The sequence below is a fragment of the Rhodamnia argentea genome, chromosome 8 (assembly GCF_020921035.1).
Source record: "Rhodamnia argentea isolate NSW1041297 chromosome 8, ASM2092103v1, whole genome shotgun sequence".
In the NCBI taxonomy this organism is placed as follows: domain Eukaryota; kingdom Viridiplantae; phylum Streptophyta; class Magnoliopsida; order Myrtales; family Myrtaceae; genus Rhodamnia; species Rhodamnia argentea.
The window spans coordinates 6,108,919-6,134,009 of NC_063157.1; the positions used below are offsets into that span (position 1 = coordinate 6,108,919).

The 25,091-nt window shown below is 42.2% G+C and overlaps 3 protein-coding genes across 8 annotated transcripts; 2 read left to right on the forward strand and 1 right to left on the reverse strand.

Moving 5' to 3' along the window:
* Window positions 1-2,461: 2,461 nt before the first annotated feature.
* LOC115741322 (alpha-mannosidase 2) lies at window positions 2,462-8,446 on the reverse strand. The gene is made up of 4 exons (XM_030675187.2): window positions 7,620-8,446; window positions 6,505-6,654; window positions 6,391-6,423; window positions 2,462-5,584 (listed from the first exon to the last, which is right to left on the reverse strand). The coding sequence occupies exons 1-4, from the start codon at window positions 8,193-8,195 to the stop codon at window positions 2,849-2,851; spliced, it is 3,495 nt and encodes a 1,164-aa protein (XP_030531047.1). The 5' UTR covers window positions 8,196-8,446; the 3' UTR covers window positions 2,462-2,848.
* Window positions 6,354-24,437, forward strand: LOC115741324. 2 transcript variants are annotated; one of them, XM_030675190.2, is made up of 6 exons: window positions 6,354-6,386; window positions 20,633-21,103; window positions 21,441-21,699; window positions 23,787-23,885; window positions 23,986-24,167; window positions 24,268-24,437. In XM_030675190.2, exons 2-6 carry the CDS (start codon window positions 20,676-20,678, stop codon window positions 24,341-24,343), a joined length of 1,044 nt encoding a protein of 347 aa, XP_030531050.2. In that variant the 5' UTR covers window positions 6,354-6,386; window positions 20,633-20,675; the 3' UTR covers window positions 24,344-24,437. The 2 variants fall into 2 exon arrangements, with proteins under 2 accessions (XP_030531050.2, XP_048140640.1); XM_048284683.1 differs by lacking the exon at window positions 6,354-6,386 and having other exon boundaries at window positions 20,564-21,103.
* LOC115741326 (protein transport protein SEC13 homolog B) lies at window positions 11,266-13,368 on the forward strand. Of its 5 annotated transcripts, none has more exons than XM_030675194.2 (2): window positions 11,266-11,381; window positions 12,247-13,368. In XM_030675194.2, the coding sequence occupies exon 2, from the start codon at window positions 12,296-12,298 to the stop codon at window positions 13,202-13,204; it is 909 nt and encodes a 302-aa protein (XP_030531054.1). In that variant the 5' UTR covers window positions 11,266-11,381; window positions 12,247-12,295; the 3' UTR covers window positions 13,205-13,368. The 5 variants fall into 5 exon arrangements, with proteins under 5 accessions (XP_030531054.1, XP_030531056.1, XP_030531052.1 ...); XM_030675196.2 differs by having other exon boundaries at window positions 11,280-11,381; window positions 12,250-13,368; XM_030675192.2 differs by having other exon boundaries at window positions 11,314-11,377; window positions 12,250-13,368.
* Window positions 24,438-25,091: the final 654 nt, after the last annotated feature.

Sequence of the window (25,091 nt, forward strand, 5' to 3'; positions counted from 1 at the left end):
TTAACTTATCGGTCACGCGTTATTCAAATAGCAACATGATTATGATCCGCTCTACCGAGTATATGAATAGGGACGGATGGTTCCGCCTACTGTCGTGACCTACAATTAAGTTTTTCAATTTTAGGTTAATGAATTACTAGATTAATTAATTGGATTAGCTAACCTAGTTCGAGCTCTATCAAATCGCAACTTTAGGTTCAAGTATTTATTATGCAAAGATTTTAATTTTCAGAGCCGCCACTAATCATTTTTGGTGGGTTGATTAGAAACCTAAATAAAATAGTGAGAGAATACTATTTTATTTTTACGAACCATAGAATTAAGAGTTCGGGGACTTGGTTACATTATTTTTTCAATTAATGCCATTTCGATACCAATTTCATAAAAATGTTTGATTTGGCAATTTTAATGAATTTTGATTTGAATTTCAAAAGTGCAATTGAAAGATGCAATTTTTTTGGGTTTTCTTTTTTATGATTTTTTTCGTATTTCTTTTTTTAAATTTTCGAAATTAAAAATTAATGAAAAAGGAGGGTGAATTAGTTCAAGATTGACTTATAATTTTCGAATTTAATTTGCATTAATCCCCAAAATTTTAAGAAAATATTTTTACCCCATGTCTACACTCTACATCGTTTAAAAATTAGAATGGATTCAAAAGAATTTAATTTGTTGAATGCAACCCATAAAGAGATGTGGTTTTTAAGAAACCATATCTTCCTCTCTTTTTTTTGTGAGATTTTGTGACGTGAAATTAAAAAAATGAGACATGAATGATTTTTTATTTTTTATTTTGTGATTTTCGGTTTTTATGGGTGAATTTAAATTAAATTCGCAAATCTTCTAATGAAAATATAATTACGGCTATTTCTTTCGAATTAAATTTCGATCTAAAGCCAGATCGACCCTAAAATTCGAAATGCCCGCTATGAAAATAATTCCATCTAAAGCCTAATAGATAGACTTATTTCCATGTACGCGGTTGCGGATTAGGAAATTTCATAATCGATTACATTTAGAAAATTCTGCGCATATCCCAAAAGATTTTTTTTTATATAGAATTTATCCGTGTTAGGCAAGATTTTAAGAATATTCGAAACTGATTGACAGTCTTTCAAATTTGGCAAAGATTATACACCAAGATATTCAAATACCCTAAAATTGCTATCACAAATTCCAAATTTAGGCGGGTGATGATTTTGCAATTTCTTAAAACATTCTATCTAGGAATGCAATCATCCGAATCAAAGAAGAGAATATGCTGCTTTTCTAATCAGATATGCAACATACTCAAACGTGCAAAATATGGCAATCAGATACTTAGATCCTTCTAAAACAGGCAATCAGAACATGCAATCAAAGGCACTAAATAATCAAGCAAAAACGAGCTAAACGTAATATTAGAACATGCTCGAAGATTTTGATTTCAAGAAAGTTGACGACCAAGCTTGCAATCCTCGGATCAGGAAATTCGCTCGACGTGGACCTGCGAAGGGAAATACTTCGTGACCGCTGCGACGAACCACCACGATAGATAGAGAGAATCGTCTCTCTTATCCGCTCACGATTCTCTTTTTCCTTTTCGTTGATAGGTCTTGGTCCGCCGCACCTCAATATCGGAGGTCCATTTCTGCCGCCGGTCCAATTAAATTCTAAATGCGATGTATGATTGACAAAAAAAAAAGAAAATTAGATATGAATAACGAATTTATTTTTTCTTTTTTGGGTAGGAATTAAAAATTTAACTCCTGGTTTTTTATTCAAAATAAATGATTAAGGAAAGATCAAAATTTAGATGTCGACGATGCGTACGGCTAGTGAGTTTTGTGGCATTGATCGGACCAATCATTTACATAGCCACGCAAATATTCATGATCATCTCGATGTCACTAAACTCCGGCTGTGCTCAACAGAATTCACACAAGCAAATACGAAACCGCCGCGGTGACCAAGTAGAGATCACTTACCGGAGAGATGAGATGGAATATCCACGATGGTGTCTCCGGCGTGTGCATGCCCGGTGCAGACACATTCCTACGAGTCTTCCATGACAGAAATCAGAGGGTTGATGGAGGGAGTATTCATGGGGTTTTGAGTTACAGATCGGAGGATTTGGAATCCTTCGACCCCCCAAAAAAAAAAAAAAAACAAAGGAATCCTTCAACAGGGGTTAGTTTCACGGAGGAACGGGAGCGTTGCAGCGAGACACGAGGAAACAAACCTAAGTGTCACAACGATGGTAAAGACCGACAGAAACGAAGTTGGATTTTTCCGAAGCTCAACGAAAATGTCAAACGTAAATATCCTGTAATAAATTTTTAAATAGAGTTGAGTAATTACCCTTCGAATTCAGATGAAATCTTCCTTCCTTCTCTCGAAAGAATAAATTCAACCATTTTGGAAAAGCAGAGAGTGATTATGGTAGAAATGAGCATCGAAGCAGATAATATCAGAAGCTTTTCGTGGTCTCGAGGCGTTCCCTATGAAACCAAATTACAAAAGGTTTCTCAGCATCCTCAGGCACAAAGTACGTAGATGACTACCAACTTCCTATTATCACAAAATTGATCCTGTTTTACAAGCGTGTAAAGATCACATCAGATAGGGAAAAAACCATCAAGCGGATCTCGTGGCAGCGCAGAATTGAGTAAAGCAACGAAATGTATGAGCCTCTTTGGACTCTCTTTCACATATGAAGATCTTCCGAAGGATAGACCCCACCCAGCTGCTGTGAGATTCAGTTCTGGACCCATGCTGGTTTGGGTCGGATTACCTAGGAGCAGATCACCCGGATCCACCGTGCCACGGTTCACACTCACAAACTTACAGAATGGCCATACTAGTACACTCACGGATGTGGCCGTAATTCCAACTTGTAAGCTTGAATTTCCATGGGAGATATGATTACGTGTCCTTCTTGAACATCTGCATGCTGCTCAGCATACCCAAGCAACTCTGCATCCTCATGAAGAAGATTCAGAGAAGTTGCTCTTGCATTTAAAACTGAAAGCCCCTTGAACATGTTAAATAGATTGACAGGCTCATCAGCTAAATTTGTACACTTCATCCTACCCTTGTGACAATAGGAAGAATCCCAGTGTCGCCGCTGCAGGACTAGAATGAACCTAGAACCTTCCGCCGCTTGCTGAGAGTATTTTAAAGGCCTGGGGACCTTAAGGCTGACAATGTGCAAGTCACATGGCAGAGAAGAAGATAAAGGAGAGAAAGATTTTGCAGGAGGCTGAACAGATATATCATGAGACTTCTTGGAAATGAATGCGTGTAAAGGGTAGTTTAAGTGGGCGCCAACGGAATGGGAAAGAAGCGAGGGACTTAATGGAAGAGGGTTGGATTCAGCATTTGAGGCACGGGAAATGTTGGATTCGACGAGGATGTGGAATGCCACAGTCACTGCACGGTTGTCCATAACTCCTTGTCCTAGACCGCGCCCATCATCTCGTAGTAATCGACGGTCTAGCATAATCTCTAACCATCCATCTTTAGGGCTAGCTGCACCCAGTGAATGCCTTGAATGAACGGAAAAGCGCCGACCATCAGTTCCTTGCATGAAGGCAAGAGAAGGCATTGGATAGTAATTTCCCTCAAGTGGGATCTTAGTGTAATACTCCCGCCGACTCATCTGAAAGCCATTCAAATCTGAATAGAATATTCTTCTGTTATCTATATCTGATCTGTATCGAGCAATCAACTCTTTGTCATTAAAATCTTTACCCAAGAGCTCAACATGATACTCCTTCTCCACAAAGAATCGCTGTACGGAGTCTTCTACATTGTAGATGCGTGTGCTGTGAGAGATTGGTGAATTATCCCACATTGTCTTTGGATAAGAATACACCTCCTGCACCAAGGGACCTTCTGAGACAACCATGACCCCACCAGCTTGGATGATAGGTTCTGCATCTCCGATCGGTTTGAACAGGTAGGCCCCACTTCCAGAACTTGAGTAAATACCAATGACTTCACCAACAACGTTTTCTGAACCATCCGGATGGCTAATTTTTTGCAACAATCCATGCTTTGCATCAATAGTAAGCACCTGATGCCTGTTTCCGATTTCAACAGTGTCGCTTTGTATTTCTGTACAAGTATATGGAGCTGGACATGATAATGTATTGGACTTCGAGAGATGCTTGATTTTCGCCAGCTTAGCTTTTTCGCATCCAACAACACCGCTTGCAACATAATATGTCTGCAACCCCATGGGAGGTACAGAAACTTTGAAGTGAAGTCGATGCCGCCCGGTAAATATCTTGCTTTTGTGGTGCTGCAGCTCTGGAGATACTTGGCTCTGAGCACATGTCCAATTTGAGTCCAGAACAGCAACATCAGGCCTGTCGACAATGACCATGACAACTTCTTCCCTCGATTGTTCCAGGGGATTGAAAAAAACGACTGAGTGATAAGTTCCTTCAGTAGCAGCGATCACTTTATGAACTGGCTGAGCATCATACTTAGACCTAACCTGCTCTGGCTCAAACTGGGCAGGGGTCTGGTCGGACTTATCATGACGGATCCCAAGCAGTACTTCAATTCCTTTGGACATGAATATTTGCAAGTCCTGCAAAGATGTGTGCATACGTATCCCATAGTCACGAACCACATGATCCTTAGCAGTACCAGTCACGCCATCATGATGCTGAAAAAGAGCCAAGTTCCTTCTGGCAGCTGTCAACTTATAGGAAAACCCTACAGGAAGCTTTTCACATTGTGCTCTTTGACAATATCCTAGCAATAAAGCTATAATCATCTCTGTCGCACGAAGTGTTTGCTCAAGTACTCGATCAACGGCCTTGAAGAAGGGTCTTGAAACATAATAGCCACTCCAATAGTCCTGTTGCCTATCTGCGTAAGTAAAGAAATCCCCTGCTAGAGATGGAAAGCCTCCAATTAGAGCCGAGCCAATTTCACCAGGTTGTGAGTAATTAACCCTCTCAGCCTCTTCACGAAGCACTCTGAAGTAATCATCCAAAGTGCCAAACTTTGCTTCTGCATTTAGACTGGGATTAGAGTTGATATAATCAAATAGCAACTGGTAATTCCTAAATTGGGCTTCAGCTTCATCAATGCTGATGTAGCGGAAATCATCTCCAAGCGGAACCAGAAGTGTGTTCGTCCTATACAACATTGATTTCTTCTTATATTGATCAAGCAGTTTTAGTGCCCTCTCCTGCACATTTTCTTGGTTGGTTTCCACTGGGTGTTGTTCCCAAGGGCAAAGTTCGTACATGAACCCACGCATTCGAGCAAAGTCAAACTGACAACAAACAGCTGGCTCTGGTCCACAAGTATGTGGTATATCATAAGAGTAGAAGGGCATCATGTGGACAAAAATGTCGGTCGATTCCTCCGCATCCCAACTCTGACGCCATACGTACTCCAATTTCTTGTGCCAAGCAAGTTCCTTCTTCAGCTCATAATGGGTCCTCTGGATAAGCATGTTTTCAAAGCCCATTCGACGAAGAAGATATGCCATTGTGGGCGAGTAACCGAACGGATCTATAGCCCAAGAGTTCTTAGGAATAACGCCAATGGTCTCATTGAGCCACATATTCCCTTCTGTCATCTGTAAACATTCAGGCAGAAGAAGGGGAAGAAATTAAGAGAAGCAACAAGTTAACAAAGAAACAGGCACATCCTACCTCCCCATCCCCCCCCCCCTCCCTCCCTCCCTCCCTCCCTCCGTATCTCTATAGGCTCGACATGCACTTGATGAGTACAACTCAACATCCACATACATCCAAGGGTCTTAAAACAAATATTTGCATGTGACATGGATATGCCTGCTGAAGCCATCAAGTGCTGAGAGAAGAAAAACCGTTGGTATATTTCTGCTAGGGTAAAATTAATTGTAAAAGACCTAGCATGACCAATCTCTAAGTAATTTTTCTCCATTGTAGAATTATTTTACTGGAGACTAGCAGTATAAAAGTTATTTTCCCTGAACCATTTGTCGATCTATCAGCACAATTTACCACACTAAAAGACAGATTCCAGTATAAAACCTATATATTACAACCAGGGCACGTATCCACAGGCCTCCATTCAGGGTGAAAACACATACTGTTTCCACTAGATCTGCGTACATAGGCTACGTGGCTTTTGTCTCAGGGAAGGCCTAACCAAAAACTAACGATGATGGAAAATGGTGTTTGATGAAACATGTTGCTTGTCGAGAACACTCCATTATCATTTCACTGAGACAAGCTTGCAGTAGAGATGCAGACAGTTAACTTTGTCCTCGACCTATTCAGATTCTACTATTGAGACTGGCAAAACTAGATCAAACTCTTAGCAGAATTATGTGCCATAAAGCACATTTATAGTTTGGATACTCTGAGAGAGAGAGAGAGAGAGAGAGAGAGAGAGTACCTGTTCAATTATGGCGTAATAATGCGAATTAGCCTGCATCAAGAGACAAATGTTGTTAACTTATATAACAATTAATAAACCATTGCTGCAGTCGAGCGCAATCACATTAGTTACCTCATCATTCATCACCCAACCACCACCAACAATTTCTAGTTGACCATTCTTCACCAAATTGGTGAAAGATTGCCTTTTTAATTCTGATGCATCCCTCCACCACCTTTCCAGGTATGACATTTCTTCCCAGATAAACTTTCGGCGATTATCCTGCAAACCCATACTTTTCCAAGTTAGCAGATCTCCGCCAATTCAACTTGCTAGCCAAAATTGACAAAAGAAGCCATCTATTTTTTTCCCCTTCACTTTTTTCCACCCAAGCAACCAAATGGTCTCATTAACATCAATTGAAGTTAAACAATCTAATTCACATGGCTAATGAGCTTCTCACGAGCAGAGAAGAGAAGTGAAACTTTTGGCGTCAAAACATCCAAAATTTGGAACCCATGAGAATAGATAAATTTCCGGGCAAGAGAACCACAATGATCAAGTCACAGCTAATCCTTAGTATGCAGTGACATTTTATGCACCCTGGTTCGACTGCAAAGCTTCTGCCAAAGCAGAAGATAACATATGAAATGCATTGAAAAAGGAGATTGCGATTGAGGCTTTGAGCAACAATTCCATCAAACCACAGGATTTCATCATACAGTAAAATTTGAAAATCTGAAAATCCACTTACAAAACTCTAAATTTGTTAGATTTCGCAAGAGTCTATGCGTTGTGATCACGACTTGAAAAGCTCGCAGAAGACTTGGACTTTTTCCATCAAGTTATTCAGGTTCAAGAACCATAAAGCTCAGGCAGTCATCCACCACAGGTGATATTGCCAAAGCATCTCTACAGAGGATCTAGCTCTAAGGTAAGTCGAAAATCTAATCGTAAAAGTCAGAGACTCTTTTTGTGTGATCGAGTGTGCCTCAACCTAACCAACCATAACGCCTTCACTAACTCGAAGTAAAACCAAGATGCTCTCACATGAGCATAAAAGGAATCTCGACCAGGTATTATAGCAGCAACAAATGCATTTCCAAATCAGGAACTTCCATCATTCGGTGAAATGAATAGACCGATTTCGCATCCCAAACACCAAAAAGAGCGCACAGAACCTGCAAAAATTCACCCGAACGACTTCACCAAATTCACTTAAACCGAAACCCTAACCAAAATCGCACCTTCGACAGAGACTCAACGATGGTGTCCAGAATGTGCCGCGACTGGCGGTCATAGTACTCCTCCACCGTGAGCTTCCAACCGGGATCGTTATGCGAATGAGGGACCACGAACACCTTCAACCGCTCCTCGTCCCACTCGTTCCCCTTGTAGTTCACCCTCCACCCTTGCTTCCACGGTCCGCCGTCGACGTCCAAGAACTCGATCTTGTCGTACAAGTCCTTGGTCGTGACGTCGACCTTGGCGCCGAAGGCGGTGTCGTTGACGCGCTTGATGAGGGAGATCGGCTTGCGGGGCTTGAAGGGGCGGCGGTAGGAAGTGGGGGAGGGGCGGAGGCGGGAGGAGATGGGCTGGGGGACGCCGAAGAGGAAGAGGGTGAGGAGGAAGAAGAGGAGGGAGGCGGAGAGGGCGATGGTGACGAGGTTGGTGAGGACGAAGTTGATCAGGGCCGTCCGCTTGCGGGAGGACTTGCGGGTGGAGATCGCCTTCGTCTTGGCGGGGGCCGAGGAAGGGAGAAGGCTCTGCGGCGGCCCTCCCCCGAGACGCCGCGTCTTGCCGAGGTAGGAGGAGAAGGGCATCGTCCCCGGGTCGTGCGTACCCGTGCGATAGATAGAGAGACAGAGAGCGAGAGATATCGGGATCTACGAGATTGATGTCATTTCGGTCGGCGTTGGTGCGGCGGCGCGCCGGCCAGAGGCGGTAGGTCTGCGGCGGGAGACTTCGGAGCAAAGCGATGGTACCGAAGAGAGCACGCGTGGGGGACTTGGGATGGGAGTGAGCGCGTTTCGCGACTCGGGGAAAGGAGTAGAAGCGAGGACTTTGGAATTGCGGTGGTGCGGAGTCAATCATCTTGAACTCAACATTCCCATTCTCGACGCAATTCGACTGCGTGTGATAACGTTTCTATTTCTAAGAACATATTTAGAATAGAAATATTTTTTTTTTTTTCAGTTACGATTTTCAAAAACAGAAACGCGTTTGACAAGTATAAAAAAATATTTTTTTTCACCAAAAGGAAATATCTACAACCGGCGGCCGCAAGCGACCACCGGCCGCCGACCTGCGATCGGCGGCGACGGCAGCCACTTTAGCTCCTCTCCGACGATGGTGCGCGATGGTGGCTTACACGAGCTCGCTCTCGAGTTGTTTCTAAAAAGTGTTCCAAAACCCGTAAACAAATTTTTTTTTCTTTTTTTGGCTTTAAAAGTGTTTCTTCAACCATACACGTTTACGTTACGAAAGTGTTCCGGGAGCACTTTCGGAACGTAAACACTTTCCAAAGAGTGTTATCATACATGCCCTTAGCGATTATGGAAATATCCTAAATCTATTACCAATGAGACTCGGATTTTAAGGTTCGGTTTATTTTTATCGCTTGAAATAATTAATAAATAAATACTATTTACAAATTTGTATCTGCGTATTTTTGAAAAAAAAAAATGTATTCATTGTTGTGAGTGATGTAAGTGGTATGTTTTTGATAAATATTTTTCGAGTCATTCATTTTTCTTAAAATATACAAAGCTCGGATTTAAATATTGTTCCTCTTAAGTGTCGACTTTCCTATCGCGTTATGTGGACAGACTTTTCATGCGAAAAATATTCCACGAGGGATTTGACGAGGCAAGGGGAGATAATAGACCCTCCTCGAGCCATTTCCCTTGCCCCGAACTTGTTTAACTTAATATAACATATAGTTACGAATATATCCATACATAGATTATTATATAAGTCGTATATGTATTGTAATTAGACATAAGAGTACTCATATTCAAATTTACGTAGCACTCGTGACTTATATATTCAAGACATACATACTTGTTTTTAGGAGTGATCGGTTCTCGGTCAGGTCCGGTTCCCCTCAAGAATCGAGAACCGGATTGGTGGTCTCGGTTCTCAATTTTCTGGAACCGAGAATCGGACCACCGGTCCGGTCCAGATTCGGGGCAGTTCCATTGGACTGGACACGTGCTAAAAAAAAATAAATATGCACCACTCTTGACGTTGAGCACACAAGCTTGACCAACTATCTGGACGAGTACAGTGCAATCCCTGTCATGAAGAGGTTTGCCGTGTACATGGTGATCCCGATATGGCCCGAGGCCATACCGGAGAGCGACTTGGTGAAGGCAATCTTGGATTGGCAAAGCAGGACGATGGAGATGATGTACACAAACATTGCCAATGCCCTCCAGAAGAAGAGGGTTGATGCAAATCCTAGAGATTACTTGGCTTCTTCTGCCTTGGAAATAGGGAAGCAAGGAGGAGTGGTGAGCTAGTGCCTAAAGAGAAACCCGAGCCAGGTAGTGACTATCTCAGAGCCTAGGAAGCAAGAAGGTTCATGATTTATGTCCATGGGAAGATGATGATAGGTGCGTGAACGATGACTTTTGATCGGATATGATGGATTTTTTGGCGGAGCGCTGATTTATGTCCCATTTTAGTTGACGACGAGTACATAATCGTTGGATCGGCCAACATCAAACAGAGGTCCATAAACGGCACCCGGGACACGGAGATCGCAATGGGCGCGTTCCAACTGAGTCATCTGGCCGCTGCTCATTCTTGGACACTTGATTTAGCTTTCTTGTTCATTTGCATGTGGAGAAGAAAGGGAGCACCGAACTTAAAATAAAAAAATTTAAAAAAATTCGATCGGTTCGGTCCGGGCGGTCCGATTTGCTCACCCCTACTTGTTTTATATTGCAAGCGGTTGATGCCAAATTTAGACATTTGCAATACTTTTTGTTATTTATTGCTTGAATATATATCACGAATGCACCCATTTCTTGAAAAAAAAAAAGAACAAGTGCATTGAAAGTCCTAAAAACTATCATGAAAGTGCAAACGAGTCTTAAAACATGCAAAAAGTGTAATTAAGTCATAAAACTTGCAATAAAAATGCAATCAAGTTATAAAATTTGTTAAATTGATCCAATCAAGTCATTCCGTTGATTATACTTTGTAAAAGTTTTAAAACTCGATTTCACTTTTATAACAAGTTTTAGGACTTAATTGCACTTTTTGAAAGTTCTAGAATTTGATTGCATTTTCGTGCCAAATTTTATGACTTTTTAGGACTTTCCGTGCATTTATACTACAAGAAAAACTATTGCTCAAATATACAATTATGGTAGGGCATGACAACGTTGCCTCATGCAATATGCTCCGTCTCGCCTTGTGCCCATCTCTAGCAACATTAGCCATCGAATGTTGGTCATCGTGGCCCGAGATGTGCTCCCACCTCATGGGAATTAACGAAGGAAATGAACCACCTGGAGGCAGCGATATCTAATCTTGAATCTAGAGAAAGTGGCCATAACAATCAAAGCAAATGAAGTTATTTATGGGCATCGGAACGATAGTCGCCTGAGAGCGGCAACCGCCTCGGTGGTTGGTATAAGTCTCGCTATCGATGCCGTTCTCTTCTTCCACGACTGTAATTATCTTATGGTGTTACTAATTTTTTTTCTTTTGATTAGACAAAATTAATTTTTAAATTAGTATATCCAAATGCAAACCACAGAACAACTAGAATTTTACTTCCACGTGGGACTTGAAAATGTCTTATGGGCTTTAAGTCCGGGCCCTTCCTCGCACCAGGCCCAAGGTGGAGCAGGACAACCTCGTTTCCAAACAGGCCCACGAGCAGAACCAGAGTGCGTATATTAGCCGAAAGAGCGTTTCGAGATTGAGCTTCTCCACAACCTTCTCTCTCTCTCTCATTTCGCTGAAGTTGCTGGTAGGCAGATTCGTGCTGGTAAGAGGATTTCTCCTTCTAAATCTCTACGTTGATTCGTGCTTCTACGTGCTCGCTCGACATTGATCGCTGTTGATTTGATTTTTGTCCGTGTTTACGCCGATTGAATTCGGATCCATCCCTTGCATCCCTAGATCTCCATCGAGGTTGCGGTAGATAGGTAGATTTGGAATCGAATTCGCTGCTGGGGTTGTTGGAATTTATGTATGATGTAGCTTGTACTTTTGATCGTCGTCTAGAATGAGTTCGTCGTGCTTTTTGGCTGATTCCGTGTTTGGTTGTGCTTTCTTAGCGCAATCGGTTTCTTGAACTGATGCGAATGCTGTAGTTCCTGGCGAAATTCTCAACGGTGGGAAAATTGTTTCTGGACTGTTGTGTTTACTGTTTGGTATGCTCCGACCATGAAAGGTTTATCGTTGATAGGGAACTTTGCCTTTAAGAAAAGCATTAGGCATACAGTGTGTTCCTCTAGAGATGCTGGATCCATGTTCAAGGTTGCTTACTTTAGTAGCAGCTTATTCGTAACAGTTTTTAGAAGATGAAGTAATGTGGGCTGGGTTCTATGGCCTTTCAAGCCTTCAAAGTGCCATGAAGTTGACGGTGGTAGAACTTCGTGGGTTTTCGAGATTTGACTATGACTAGGGAGATTAATATTGACAGGAACTCTGGACTTTGAAATATGTCATTAGTCGCACTGTAGAGAAGTCTGGATTATTTCGCCAGCTGCGACCTAGAATTACAATCTTGTTTTGTGGAGATTCCGTTAAATATGGAAATGAACATGAAGTTTTGATCTTCGTATCCTATATACAAATTTATAATTATTAATACTGAAGACTGATGCTCTCACTTTTGCTCCTGATGTGAATCAGAAGACGAGGAAATTAGTGGTCAAGAGGAGAAGAGAACTTACTCATCATGCCTTCTCAAAAGATTGAGACAGGTCACCAGGACATTGTCCATGATGTAGCTATGGATTACTATGGAAAGCGTGTGGCAACAGCTTCGTCGGACACCACTATCAAGATAATAGGCGTGAGCAATAACTCTGGATCACAGCACCTTGCTTCATTGAGTGGTCATAAAGGCCCTGTTTGGCAGGTTGCTTGGGCACACCCTAAATTTGGATCAATCCTTGCTTCTTGCTCATATGATGGACAAGTTATCTTATGGAAGGAGGGTAATCAAAATGATTGGGCTCAAGCTCATGTTTTCAATGATCACAAGTCATCCGTGAATTCCATTGCTTGGGCACCTCACGAACTAGGTCTCTGCTTGGCTTGTGGTTCATCTGATGGGAATATCTCTGTCTTTACTGCCCGACCTGATGGGGGTTGGGACACCACTAGGATAGAGCAAGCTCACCCCGTTGGCGTCACTTCTGTTTCATGGGCCCCAGCCATGGCTCCTGGTGCTCTAGTTGGATCTGGTTTGCTAGATCCTGTTCAGAAACTGGCCTCGGGAGGGTGTGACAATACAGTGAAGGTGTGGAAGCTTTATAATGGAACTTGGAAGATGGATTGCTTCCCTGCCCTTCAGATGCACTCTGATTGGGTTAGAGATGTGGCTTGGGCACCTAATTTGGGGCTTCCAAAGTCCACTATTGCAAGTGCTTCTCAAGATGGGACCGTTGTAATATGGACGGTGGCCAAGGAAGGAGAGCAATGGCAGGGTAAAGTTTTGAAGGTTTTCAAGACTCCAGTTTGGAGGGTTTCCTGGTCGCTGACTGGAAATTTGCTAGCAGTCGCTGATGGGAATAACAACGTAACGTTGTGGAATGAGGCGGTGGATGGTGAGTGGCAACAAGTTACTACAGTTGAGCCATAGATTTGGAGTTTGCCTGTTTTGTTATCTACTTGCGTTTTGCTTTGCGTAGGACCTCTATGATAGACTCTTATTGTCGTGGTGTTCTCTTTTTGATTCTTAGAGTTTGTGAATACAATTATTTCTACATAATCTTTCCTTAAGAGATTAATGAAGGCGTATTATCACATTTGTTTTTTCTCGGCGAATGTTCGACTGGTGGGTACAAACTCCATTTTCTCTGGGAAATAGTTATATATACCAGTGCATGTTTATGCCCTTCATTGTCTAAGAAGGTCAAGGAATTTATCTGCCTGATCAAAGACCAAACTACATGTGTGTTGTTTTTGTGCATCATTATTGGTTGCTTCAACAACCTGCAGCTAAATTACATGTAAGAAGACCAAGAAACTGCGTACTTTCTGGTCTCAAATGCTTTAACAATCAGTCTATGCCTCTAAAGGCTAGTAAACATTCTATTTTTTTATCAAACCGTCGTCCTCTTCTCCCATTCTCAGGTATTTTAATGGAAGTGTGGAAATTCCACACTAGCGCTTTTTGTATCTGTCTTTGTATCCATCTTTATATTAAGGCTTCAAATTGGTTTTCATAACCTTAACTGTGTTTCATCACTGATACGGCGGTCCCTGAGAGTCCAGCATCCGTGGTCACTATCAAGCATAGTGTTTCATTGCACGCTTCCTTTTCTCTTCCTGTTCCTAGGATTGAGGTGCGATCCAGAGTTCGGTTGATGGGATCTGTCTGATACAGTGTTTCCTGGATCGGAGAATCGATTGTGCTCCTCCGCCTGATCCAATGGGTTGAAGCTTTTATGTGATGCTATCTTGACTTTCGCTTGTGTCAAATTTGACTGGATGCTATGCTGGAAGTTAAAATGTGCACACGTTCAGGGTATAGATTGTGTCATCAGTAAGTGCCTTCTCAATCTCCTTTTCCCCTCGCCCTGCTTGAGCTCCTAATAGGGCGTCAAGAACAGAAATTGATCTTTTCTCAATCGCCTGAAAAATTTATCCCTCTCTAGTTCTGTCCATTACGTTGGTTTAGAGCCAAAGTCCACCCTCCTACAATAGGAAAATGTTTCATTGCATATACCAAAAATGTACCCTGAACTTATGGCCGATTGGATCTCAGCTATAAGCATTTAAGCTAAGATAATATGCGATACTGAGTTTAGTTTCGTGACCATGATCCGATGCCTAAAGATCTTCCAGAGAAGTGGAAGCTATTTACATGTCTGCAACAGCTCCAAGCTCTAAAAGCTTGCGTTCATTCAACGAACTTCAGTTTACTCTAATTAGACACGAAGTTGAAATATATGTTTTAATATGGTCAACAACGTGAATGGTCAATTTCCACCTATTATGCCAATTCAGCACATCACAAACCCATTATCCGCGAATGCCAGAATCGATATCCTCTAGTCACTTAATCGGGTAGGATACATAACTCCAGCGAGCACGAAGAATCAGCATCATGTCCATTCATTGACGAGTGATGCTCGTACGCTTTGGGCTTGTGGATAATGATCTGAGCCTCCGCCAAAGCCTTTTTGGGTTACTGTCTATGTCACAACACTTAAAAACACTCGTTGTGCTTAGCCGACGAAGAGCCGTGGACCACCGGTAGGCCTTTGGCCGGTGGCATGGAGTTTGGGAAAAAAATAAGGGCGCGTTCTTTTCACAAAGAATCGACAATTTAAAGACGATTTGTACTAAATTTGATCCGTTATCTCACTTATGATTGTGAGTCGATGAGGAAAATGTTTTTATCAGTAACAACCTAGGCAAAAATATTTTACGGACGATAAAGAACGTATTGGTTACTCGTGTTTATAAGTGATACTAACTATCAAAGTTCAGAAAACTCAAACTAAATTGTTCATTTTCCGGAAACAATCGCATCCTAAGACTCGGCTGGTGGTCGGTCCATCCAGAGTGTGGTCCTCACGGCTGTGCCACAAAACAACAGTCCGGAATTAATTGGGTCGGCAGATCAAAGGAAGATGACCGGACAAGAAGATTGATGTATGTTTTGGTTTGAGACACCATCAAATGAAATATGATTTATCCACAGGTAATCAGGCCATTCTCTTTCTTTTCTTCGTTTTGTGTGTCCCTCCAACTTTAGAGCTCGTGAAATGAGATATCCAACTAATTTCATTTGATTAGGCAAGAAGCGAGGCAAAGTCCGAGCGGTATTGGCCAATCATACTCGGGGTGGTTTTCTTTCGCGAGAAAGATTCCGAAATCACAAGTTGGATGCTTTTAGTATCAAAAGAGTTCGTAGGATTGCGATAAGATTCATCCATTACCATCGTTGAAATGAGGAAAGATTGACAAATCAAGAGGGATGCAACTGTTTGGAGTCATGAGGCCAACGATTTTGGTTGGCACGATCACCAGTCTGTCGGCGTGGGCCAAGTGATGAGGACACGATCGTCGAGTAGTGGGTCTTTTAGTAACCATTTATTAATACATGTTGCTGAATTTTAAGAGTCACGTATGTTGTTATTTAGTTCTTTGTCATCGTTGTTAACCATTTTCAGTTGCTATAGATTTTAGGATTGTAATTCAAGCAAAGGACCGCCAATCGAGCATGAACACCAGTTATTTTATTTAATTTTCTTGCTATCATCAAATTTCAATACCCTTTCACACGGTTGGTCTTGATCTCCTCGAATTTTAGTACCTTTAATTTTCTCGTCAATTCGCTTCTCCTGTCCAAGAATCAACAAAGGACCCTTTCACATCTTTTGTCGATTTCCATATCAATTCATGTTGCAAGAGTTGGTTTCGTTGCCAACTTGTCGGCGGACACAGTGGTTTTGATGCTACCCTATCTTGGAGACATGAAAGAAAGCAGCAACAAGAGTATGACGAGGTTACTTCGAGGGAATCACTCTTACTTTCAGTCGCGCTAAGCTTCGATCCGTTCCTCACCAGAGAAGAAAAGCCGAAGAAAGAGAAGATGCTAAAACCTCGATCTCGTACCCACTGCATAATTCTCTCATCACGTTCATGCTCCACGTTACAAACTTACTAATTATTACAGGAAAAAGAAGAAATCATGACAGAAAAAAAAATGACAAACTTGTGCATCCACAATACTTGATCGGATCACGCGATCCGGTCAGTCGGTATATATGAGAGTAGCCCGTGTAGTTGATTCGAGGACAAATATTGCGGCGGTCGGACCTCGGGATCTCCTTAGTCGACGGCCTTGATCACCATGGCTTTGCGTTGGCCATCTTGTTCTAGCACCGCCTCAAAGACTACTTCGTTCTTCTCACAGATTCTCTCACAGTATATATGTTTGGTTCGGGGTGAGTAATGCCGGCCGTGGCGGTGCTGCATTTGCCTCAGCTCCTGCTGCTGTGGCTTGGGGTAATCCTTGATCCACCCACCGTCGTGACCCTGGCCTTGCCGGAGTTCTGGTGTCTACATGGGGTGACGGGGAAAATTGTCAAAAAAGTCCTAAACCTTTTCAGTCCGCATATATGTGTTACCCGTAACTTAAGTTGAAAATGATTCTATTTGGCCTTTTGTCTCTTATAATATCTTTAGACCGCGAGCATTGGAGATTGGTTTTCAGGCTGATGAACAAAGCCAACGCTGGGAGATATGCGTGAAGTTGAGGGAAAGGAGAACAGCCTCGAGATCGATGGCCTCGCTCGTTTTGCCTTCGAGGAGCACAACAAGGAGAATGCAATGCTGATGTGTAGGTTGGACTTTTGACCTAAGACTAGACTTGTTAAACATAAACTCATTTCTTTATCCGTTTGTTAGATTGATCAGTTGTATCGAATAAATGAGTCATAAACGGATTTTTTACAAAATATGAGTATTAAATAGGTCATAAATGACCACCCACCCGGGTGGCGCCGCGGGTTCGCGCGCTCTTCCTTTCGCAAAAGGTCGAGTGTTCGAATTCCAAGAGCGTTGCGGGGTGACTTAACCGGTGGTACGTGTGTGGTGGCTAGCACGTGCACCCCAAAAAAAAAAAGGTCATAAATGGGTATACAACTTACTTATACTCAACCTACCTTTATTACTTTATATTCATTCTCTCTCGCCCTTACTCGATCTCGCGCTTACTCACTTTGCACTGTAATCTCGGTTTGGATATGAGTTTTCTTAGATTAAATTATAAAAGAAAGTGTTTTAGGAGTACGGGGTCGGGTATGGTATGCGTTGGTTATGAGTCGGCTTGGTTATGAGTTACTACAATTGCATAGGAATAAATGGGTCATAAACGGATTAAATGAGTCTATTTGGATTAAACAATTTATGACCCAATCAAAAGCCCAGCCGTTTGATGGGTCTACCTAAGTCTAAAGATAACAGGGAAGGCAAATAGGAGTTTGGACAATTCTCCTGTTTTGATACTATGCAAGATTTTGCGGACCATTATCATTTATTTTAAAACTTTATATTGTTCGATGAAAGGGAGGTTTAATATTCAAATTTTATAATCGTCGGACTTTGTGGGACCATTGCTGACTGTTCTAGAAGTTAAACAATGTAGGGCTTTCTACTATGGTATCATCATATGATGTTTTGTGGAACAACTGCCAACTATAGTAAGTACTGCTGCTGTACCTGCACCTCTTCTCATGCTTCCAAGTCCATCCTTGGATTTTCCGGCCTTAGAAACCTCGCTCTCTTACTCAGCTTCCGCCGAGAAACAATCACCTCCACCAGATCCAATGCATCTTCGTGCAATCTTACCCTGAGTTTGGAAGATGATGTCCGAATGACCGTCATTTTGTAGTCCTAGCTGTGCATTCTCACCTCTCCGACCGGACTAGTTCCGGAATGCTACCAAAGAGATCCTTCTCAAACTCCAACTCGTTCGATATGCATTAACCCAATCTCGAGGACAACCCGGCCAATCCCTAGACTGGGACCGAGGCTAAGGAGCCAGTGTTCTATAGACCATCCTGAATTGTATTGCTTAATCGTGCACGCAGCCATGGCCCTTTGGACGTGGCATGTCCCAATAGACCGTTGCATTACTCAGAATACTATCACCAGGAAACTCACGCGTTACACTTTAGATGTCTTCTCGCAAATTGGTGAATTAGGCAGCATTCCTTTGAAGAGAATAACAAACAACAAATTAATCTTTATAAACAGAAACTTGCACCCATGCATTATCTTCCCTTCCCGTCTAAAACATTGAATACTAATTCAATGCATGTATCGATATCCGATAAGATCTATGCCGTATTCCACGTACATGTCTCGCTCAAATGCACGCGGAAGACCTTTTCATATCTTGAGCCCAACGGGATTAGCTTGATCCTCATTAGATTAAGAAAAAGAAACTTGACTTGGAAACTAACCTGACGACGTTACCTTACATCGCAAGGCGCTTTTGAGTAGACGAGATTCGAAGGGATGCAAGAGGAATCTTAGGAACCCGAATGCAAACATAACGCCTGACCAACCACCACCGTAATATTGATGTCTTGGGCTTGGTTTCGAATTAGGACAAGTAATTTTACGGTCAATTTGCATTATCTCACTGTAAATCTCGTAATAGAATCCGTATGATCAAATATTGAGATGGTCTATAGTATCACAAATTCTTTTTCCTACAGCAATCGTGCACACTTTGTTTTATAAAGAAAACATCAAATTGTCATTATAAGAAATGACGTTTCTTGTATCGGTTGCACGAAAGTGACGAGATATAGTTAATCAACTGCACTGCGTTGCGCACGTAATATGCACTCCCAAATCAATATAACCGGTCGATTGCATCGCGTTGTACGCGTCGTATGCAACCCAATCGACTTCTAAATGCAAGACGAAACTAGTCGCTCTTCTCACAAGAGAATCGCGCTACGTTGAAATGCGTAGTAATGAATTGTTGTATATCGGATGGAGAGGGGCAAAGTAAAACCTCATTTTTAATCTAAAAAAAACTAACTTTAAGTTAAGTCTCAAATCTATCTTGAAATTTGTATTTGTCTAAATAAAGAATCACAAACTTTCGTTTCGGTTCCAAATCTTTTCCGTTAACCTTCCGTTCAAAAGTCGCCGTTAGTCGTCCCTAATTTTTCTAGTTTTCATACTAAAGAATGGTTTTATTTTTAAGATAACTTACCACAACACCTTGCTAATGTGGATTTGACACCGACGTTGAAATGTCATGTCAAACAACTAATGACAAGTTTTGGACGGACGGTTAACGGAGACAAATTTGACATTATATGAAAAGTCGGTGCTTTTTTTTTTAAGGCAAAAATAAGTTTAGGACATATTTGAGACCAGATCTAAAGTGAGGGGCTTTTTCTAGATGAAAAAATGTTCGGGGGCAAAATTGGAACCAGACTAAAAATCGGGGTCTTTTTTGGAACAAAAAAAGTCAGGGGTAGAATTGAAACCGAACATAAAATTAGGGATTTTCTAGGGAATTGGGCCAGGTAAATATGGCATAGGTAAGGGTGAGCATGATTCCATAATAGAATCGGGAATTGGAGAATCGAACCGGTAAGAACCGATCTAATTTCATATTTTAGGGTATGTAAGCTAGTTTTCAAGTTCCAAAAATTAGGGAACATGTTTCAACGGGCAGAGATCCGGAACAAGTTTTTATACTTTTCTTGTTTTATGTCTTCGCGCCATCATGCGGTATTCTTTGGGTCCGATAACGAGTGTATAATCTGGAACCACTAGTCCGAACTTTCATTTGTAGCGATATCCATGATCGAGATTTATACTTTGTTAATGTTTAATGTTTTTCGTGTGTTTAAATATGAGTGTTTATCAGTGGACCGTAGCAGCAAATAGTGATTATGAGAGGCGATGATTTAGTGCAATTCTTCAATTAAGAATAGATGTGAAACGTGAGCGGATCTTGAGACCGCTCACCTCTAGAGACAGGTTCATTAGTTTGGGAAAATGTGGCACGTTGTACCACTTTGTGATTATCTATAACAAAAACACTGGCTTTAAGTAAATATGATATATGTATATTAATTTGGGGCAATCGAACATGAAATAGATAATTGCAGGACTAGACTAGCGCGTGAGAACCGAACATGAAATTGACGTTGCACGATCTAGTACTGCTAAGAAAATGTTTACAGTGGAAAGTACAGTCACTACAGTGTTTGGCGGCGAAGGAAAATCCCAAAAAGGCGTAGACCAGCGCGTGTACATCACGTGCGTCTCGTGTGGGGCCCTCCACACCCATTTTTAATGGCTGGAAATAGATGGGCCCCACACGATTCGGTACATGAAAGGACGTCTCCCGCGGCCCCGCCCCAGTGGGGCACCAAACTAGCGTGCACCCAGAATGGCGATTTCGTAATAAATCCCGAAATCCAGTGGCATACAACCAATCTTCTCCGAGTGGGCAGAGAGAGAGGGAAGAAAAGAGGGCCAATCGCGGAGAGATTTCAGCAATCTCTGAACCAGAGAGAGGGAGACGGCAGGAGCTCTCCCCACATCTCCAAAACCCTCGCATGGCAACCTCCGCCCGCTCCTTCTTGCTCCGCGGCGTCGCCGACCTCTGGCCGAAGCAGCAGCCGCCGCCCCTCCTCCCTCCCCTCCCTCGCCGCCTCTTCCCCGCTCCCCCCTCCCACGCCAGGCGGAGCTCCCCGCCCCCCTCCGCCACCGTCAGCTGCCTCAGCGGCGGCGTCTCCGACGACTTCGTCTCCACGCGCAAGTCCTCGCTCGACCGGGGCTTCTCGGTCATCGCCAACATGCTCAAGCGGATCGAGCCGCTCGATAATTCCGTCATCTCCAAGGGCGTTTCCGACTCCGCCAAGGACTCGATGAAGCAGACGATCTCCGCGATGCTGGGGCTTCTGCCTTCGGATCAGTTCGCCGTTACGATTCATATCTCCGAGCAGCCTCTACGTCGGCTCCTCGTCTCCTCCATCATCACCGGGTAATTGAATGCCTTGCTGTTGATTTCCCGCGACGGACGGGATGAATTTCAAGTTAATTTCTGTGTTTAGGGAAAATTGATCGCCGTGTGCATTTTCATCGCAATCCTAGGGGTCTCACTGGATGTTGGATTGTATTACCGGGGGTTTCTTTTTCATTTTTCGAGGGGGGTTCGTGCAATGGACGCCGGTGTCTGTTCTGATTTTTAAAAGTAACCGTTCGTGTGTAATTTGAACAAATCAAAGGGATGTCCATGGATATTATTTTTGAACTGGTGTAACTATATATGTCTAAGCGAACGTCCATAGTAACTGCCATCAATATGACTTGAACTTCAGGTATACGTTGTGGAATGCGGAGTACAGGATGTCTTTGATGAGAAACTTTGATAGTTCCTCGGACGCTTCCATGAAGAGGGATTTGGTGAGCCAAAGTGATGTTTCACAAGTGGAAGGTGAGGAGAGGCAGAGTGGAGATGAGAGTGATGTGTCTGTTGTAGATTTGGAGGGAAGAAACGTGCAGATATTTGGTGATTTATCTCCGGAGGCATTGAATTACATTCAGCAGTTGCAGTCAGAACTGGATATGGTCAAAGAGGTAGGTGTTTTCCCTTTTCACCTCATTATTATTTTCTTCCTTTCCATGATTTGTTCTTTTGTGAAAATCTGAATGCAAACTGTTCTTATATACTCTTGTCTGTTGATTATCATATTTGAGCTTTGATGATACTGGAAATCCTCATGTGAGTGTCTTTGAATGAGATATTTCTAAATATGGTGCTATTGCAAATTTCATGCTATAGGTCTCTTAGGATTAAATCATTGAATGTAAATCATAATGAAGTTGCTCGTATTTTTGGGGGCGATGAGCTGGAGAAGCTACTTAGTAATGGTAGCAAGCCAGAGATTAAGCACCCATTGCAAGATGGTTCTTTGGGTTGGTTTCCGGAATTTGGCATGTTGTGGACAGCTACAGAATGATCTGGATGTTAAGTTAGGGATTTTGGAAATGACTTCAGCATGACGTGCAAAGGTCATATGATATTCCATTATATTTCTGCCCTTATTTGGGTCTTGTGGGTTGAGGGATATGCTTGCTGGTTGACACATTTGTATTTCCTGACTGATACATCATAGCTGCTGATGAGGGGATGAATAGATAAGGTGAAAATTGGATATTATGACAAGATGTGGATTTGATGTTGTATCGGAGTCCAGCATCTTAAGTCCCAGCATGCATGACTGGCAAAGCACAAGTGTTTTAAGCACCAGTGTGCAGGGACTCCTCCTACAAAAGGAGGTTTTATTAAATAAATGAGTGTAACACTAGGGCTGAGGGTCAAGTTTGTAATTTTTCTTATGTCTCCTCCTGCCAGAGCCCAAGTGCTATATACGCCTTCAAGATAAAGAGCCCTGTATACTAGTAAAAAGGCACTATCCCTAACAAGATTTAAGTGAATACCCAACGTTGTGGTCATTTTCTTTTTTCCATCTTTCCATACATAACTATTGGGTGTTCTGCAATGTTGCTTGGCTTGAGTTAGTCTGCCCTTTCTGTCTTTCCAACAGAAGTGGAAAAGAAGGGAAAAGGTACAGGTAGCACATGCAGCAAAACAGTAATCAAACTGTGATGATCAAGTCATCCGTTGGGTAAATACAAAGAATCTAAAAAAATTGAACTGGTTGAAAGTGGAGGCAGAAGGGGGAGACAATACTGTCTCTTTGTCGTTGTCAATATTGGCTGTGTCCGCTGTCGGTGCACATGGGTGTGGACATCATTGGACAGAACGATATCAATGAGGCAAAAAAGCATACGCATTGTATGTCGATTGAACAAAAGTCGTGATGTCTGGTTTTTAAGTTGCTTGACGCGGTAAGGAAGATGATTACACTACAGAAAATAGTAAATGTGGCAAAGGGTAAAAGGGGCAAAATGTTGACTAAATTGTTTTCAAGAAATCCCAAAAACATGGACAGTCAAATTGCCTGAATGGATGGCTAAATTTGAATGCTGTTGTTCTCTCTCTCTCTCTCTCTCTCTCTCTCTCTCTCTCTCTCTCTCTCTCAACATCATTACTAAATTTCTTTTGTCAAAGATCTTTACGGAGTGTGGGGGAAAGAAGCCTCTTGACTTGCATTCCAAATGCGTGAGATTTTGCCACACTTTGCTCCGCCAGGGGCAGATAAGTGTGGATCTGTAATGGGTAGGGCAAATTGCCATTTCTGAGACAATAATGAGAAATCAAGTTGCGAAGTCACAATGATGGGAAAAATACTGGTCTTTGCTGTTTGAATATAAGTGCTTTAGTCAATGTCATCAACATAATTAGTCTAGAATGAGAGTGATGAATTGGCGATTCTGCTTAGCTCCAGCATGTTTGCTGCTTCTTGACGAGTTGTCTGAAATATCTAGGACTTCTATCCTACAGCTATCGTATGATATGCTGTGTCTTGGTCTCCTCGTACTGGCAGTGAATTGATGGCTACCTCTGTAAGAAACAGTCCTGTTCTGGCCTCTTTTTGACCTTCCACCAGATTAATAAGACAATTGTCTGCAAGTCTTGTGTCAGCAGCCTGGTATGCGAATTGGATAACCTGTTAGTTCATGTTGATATGCCGTTCCTTCTCCCTTTCTCTTATTATCAATGTGCAGCTTCTTACCTGGTTGAGCTCTTACCTTCTCAGGAGTTGAATTCACACAAGAAGGGAAACATGCGAATTCAGTTGGACAAAGAGAGTAGCAATGATTTGTTGAATTACTTGCGGTCTTTAGATTCTGATATGGTAAACTCAAACTTCATTTCTGGTACTAGCTTTGTCTAAATTGTTGTAAAAACACCTCCTGCACAATTTGTGTACTCATGCTCTTGATTTGTTTCAACAGGTGAATGAATTATCACATCCCTCATCGACACAAGTGGAAGAAATCATTCAGCAACTAGTTCACAACATATTGAGAAGGTTTTTTCAAGATAAAATGACCAGTGAAAGTGCTCTAGAGGGCAAGGATGAATTGTTTGACGTGATAGGCACTTCAAGGGATAATTTAGCGAAACTCCTTTTTTGGTGTGTAATTTCTCTTTTCTTGATGGATTATTGGTGCTATCAATTTGAGCCAGTTTTTTTACCTCATCAATTGCTTACTCAGGTTTTCCTTCCATGACAGGTGTATGTTGTTGGGTCATCACTTGAGAGGCTTGGAGAACAGGTTGCAGTTGAGTTGTGTGGTTGGATTGTTGTAGAGATTATAGGAGGCATGTACATTCTCTTCTTTTTCCCAGACGTTCTATTTACTTAAATTGCCAGTGGAAAAATAATCCCCAATTTTTCATCTCACTCCTACTCGAATCATTTCACTGAAATTATAGGCTCATGAATAGTGTAGCTTCAACCATTTAAATGCATCTTCCGGTGAAATTGTCTGCGCGATTGGACAGGACTGTGCTGGTGTAGTTTAAGTAAGAATATCATCTCGATGATGGTCTCGTATCTAAATTCCCTGCCATTGATCTCTCTACCGATATTATGCAATCACTGTTGATAGAGGTAATATACAAGCTGTAAACTTGTTTGGATCAGTAAGCTCGAGCGATGGCTTTTAAACGTTGCTTAGTGAAAGTGGCCTATGCACCGCAATTCCTTCCTATTACTTGGACATGGTGAGGCAAGGTGATGAAAATTTTCTTTTGCTATTGAATCGGGCCATTGACGAACGGTGGCAGATGGTTGCGATATTAGGTTGTTCCATATGGGTGCATTCTAGTCCATGTTCATGGCTTCCATGCAACAAGCATGAAGTGAAGCCGACTTAAGAGTAGATCCTAAACATCCGTTAATGACCCCCGCTCAAGTGGTCTTTGGTGAACTGGTATCCATCCAATTAACTCGTGTTATTTCTCTCTCTCTCTCTCTCTCTCTCTCTCTCTCTCTCTCGATGGTTGGGTTAAAGGCAGGTGGATGTGCACAATCAAAATCTAGTTTCTGTCTGAA

What these genes read in the sequence shown, in the direction of transcription:
- LOC115741324 (XM_030675190.2), top strand. Translation starts at nt 20,676, where the DNA reads ATGGCAACCTCCGCCCGCTCCTTCTTGCTCCGCGGCGTCGCCGACCTC. An exon ending in GTCTCCTCCATCATCACCGG is followed by an intron (nt 21,104 to 21,440) that starts GTAATTGAATGC and finishes CTTGAACTTCAG; the next exon opens with GTATACGTTGTGGAATGCGG. An exon ending in AACTGGATATGGTCAAAGAG is followed by an intron (nt 21,700 to 23,786) that starts GTAGGTGTTTTC and finishes TTACCTTCTCAG; the next exon opens with GAGTTGAATTCACACAAGAA.
- LOC115741326 (XM_030675194.2), top strand. Translation starts at nt 12,296, where the DNA reads ATGCCTTCTCAAAAGATTGAGACAGGTCACCAGGACATTGTCCATGAT.
- LOC115741322 (XM_030675187.2), bottom strand. Translation starts at nt 8,195, where the DNA reads ATGCCCTTCTCCTCCTACCTCGGCAAGACGCGGCGTCTCGGGGGAGGG. An exon ending in TCGTTGAGTCTCTGTCGAAG is followed by an intron (nt 6,655 to 7,619) that starts GTGCGATTTTGG and finishes ATGGGTTTGCAG; the next exon opens with GATAATCGCCGAAAGTTTAT. An exon ending in ATTACGCCATAATTGAACAG is followed by an intron (nt 5,585 to 6,390) that starts GTACTCTCTCTC and finishes GAATGTTTACAG; the next exon opens with ATGACAGAAGGGAATATGTG.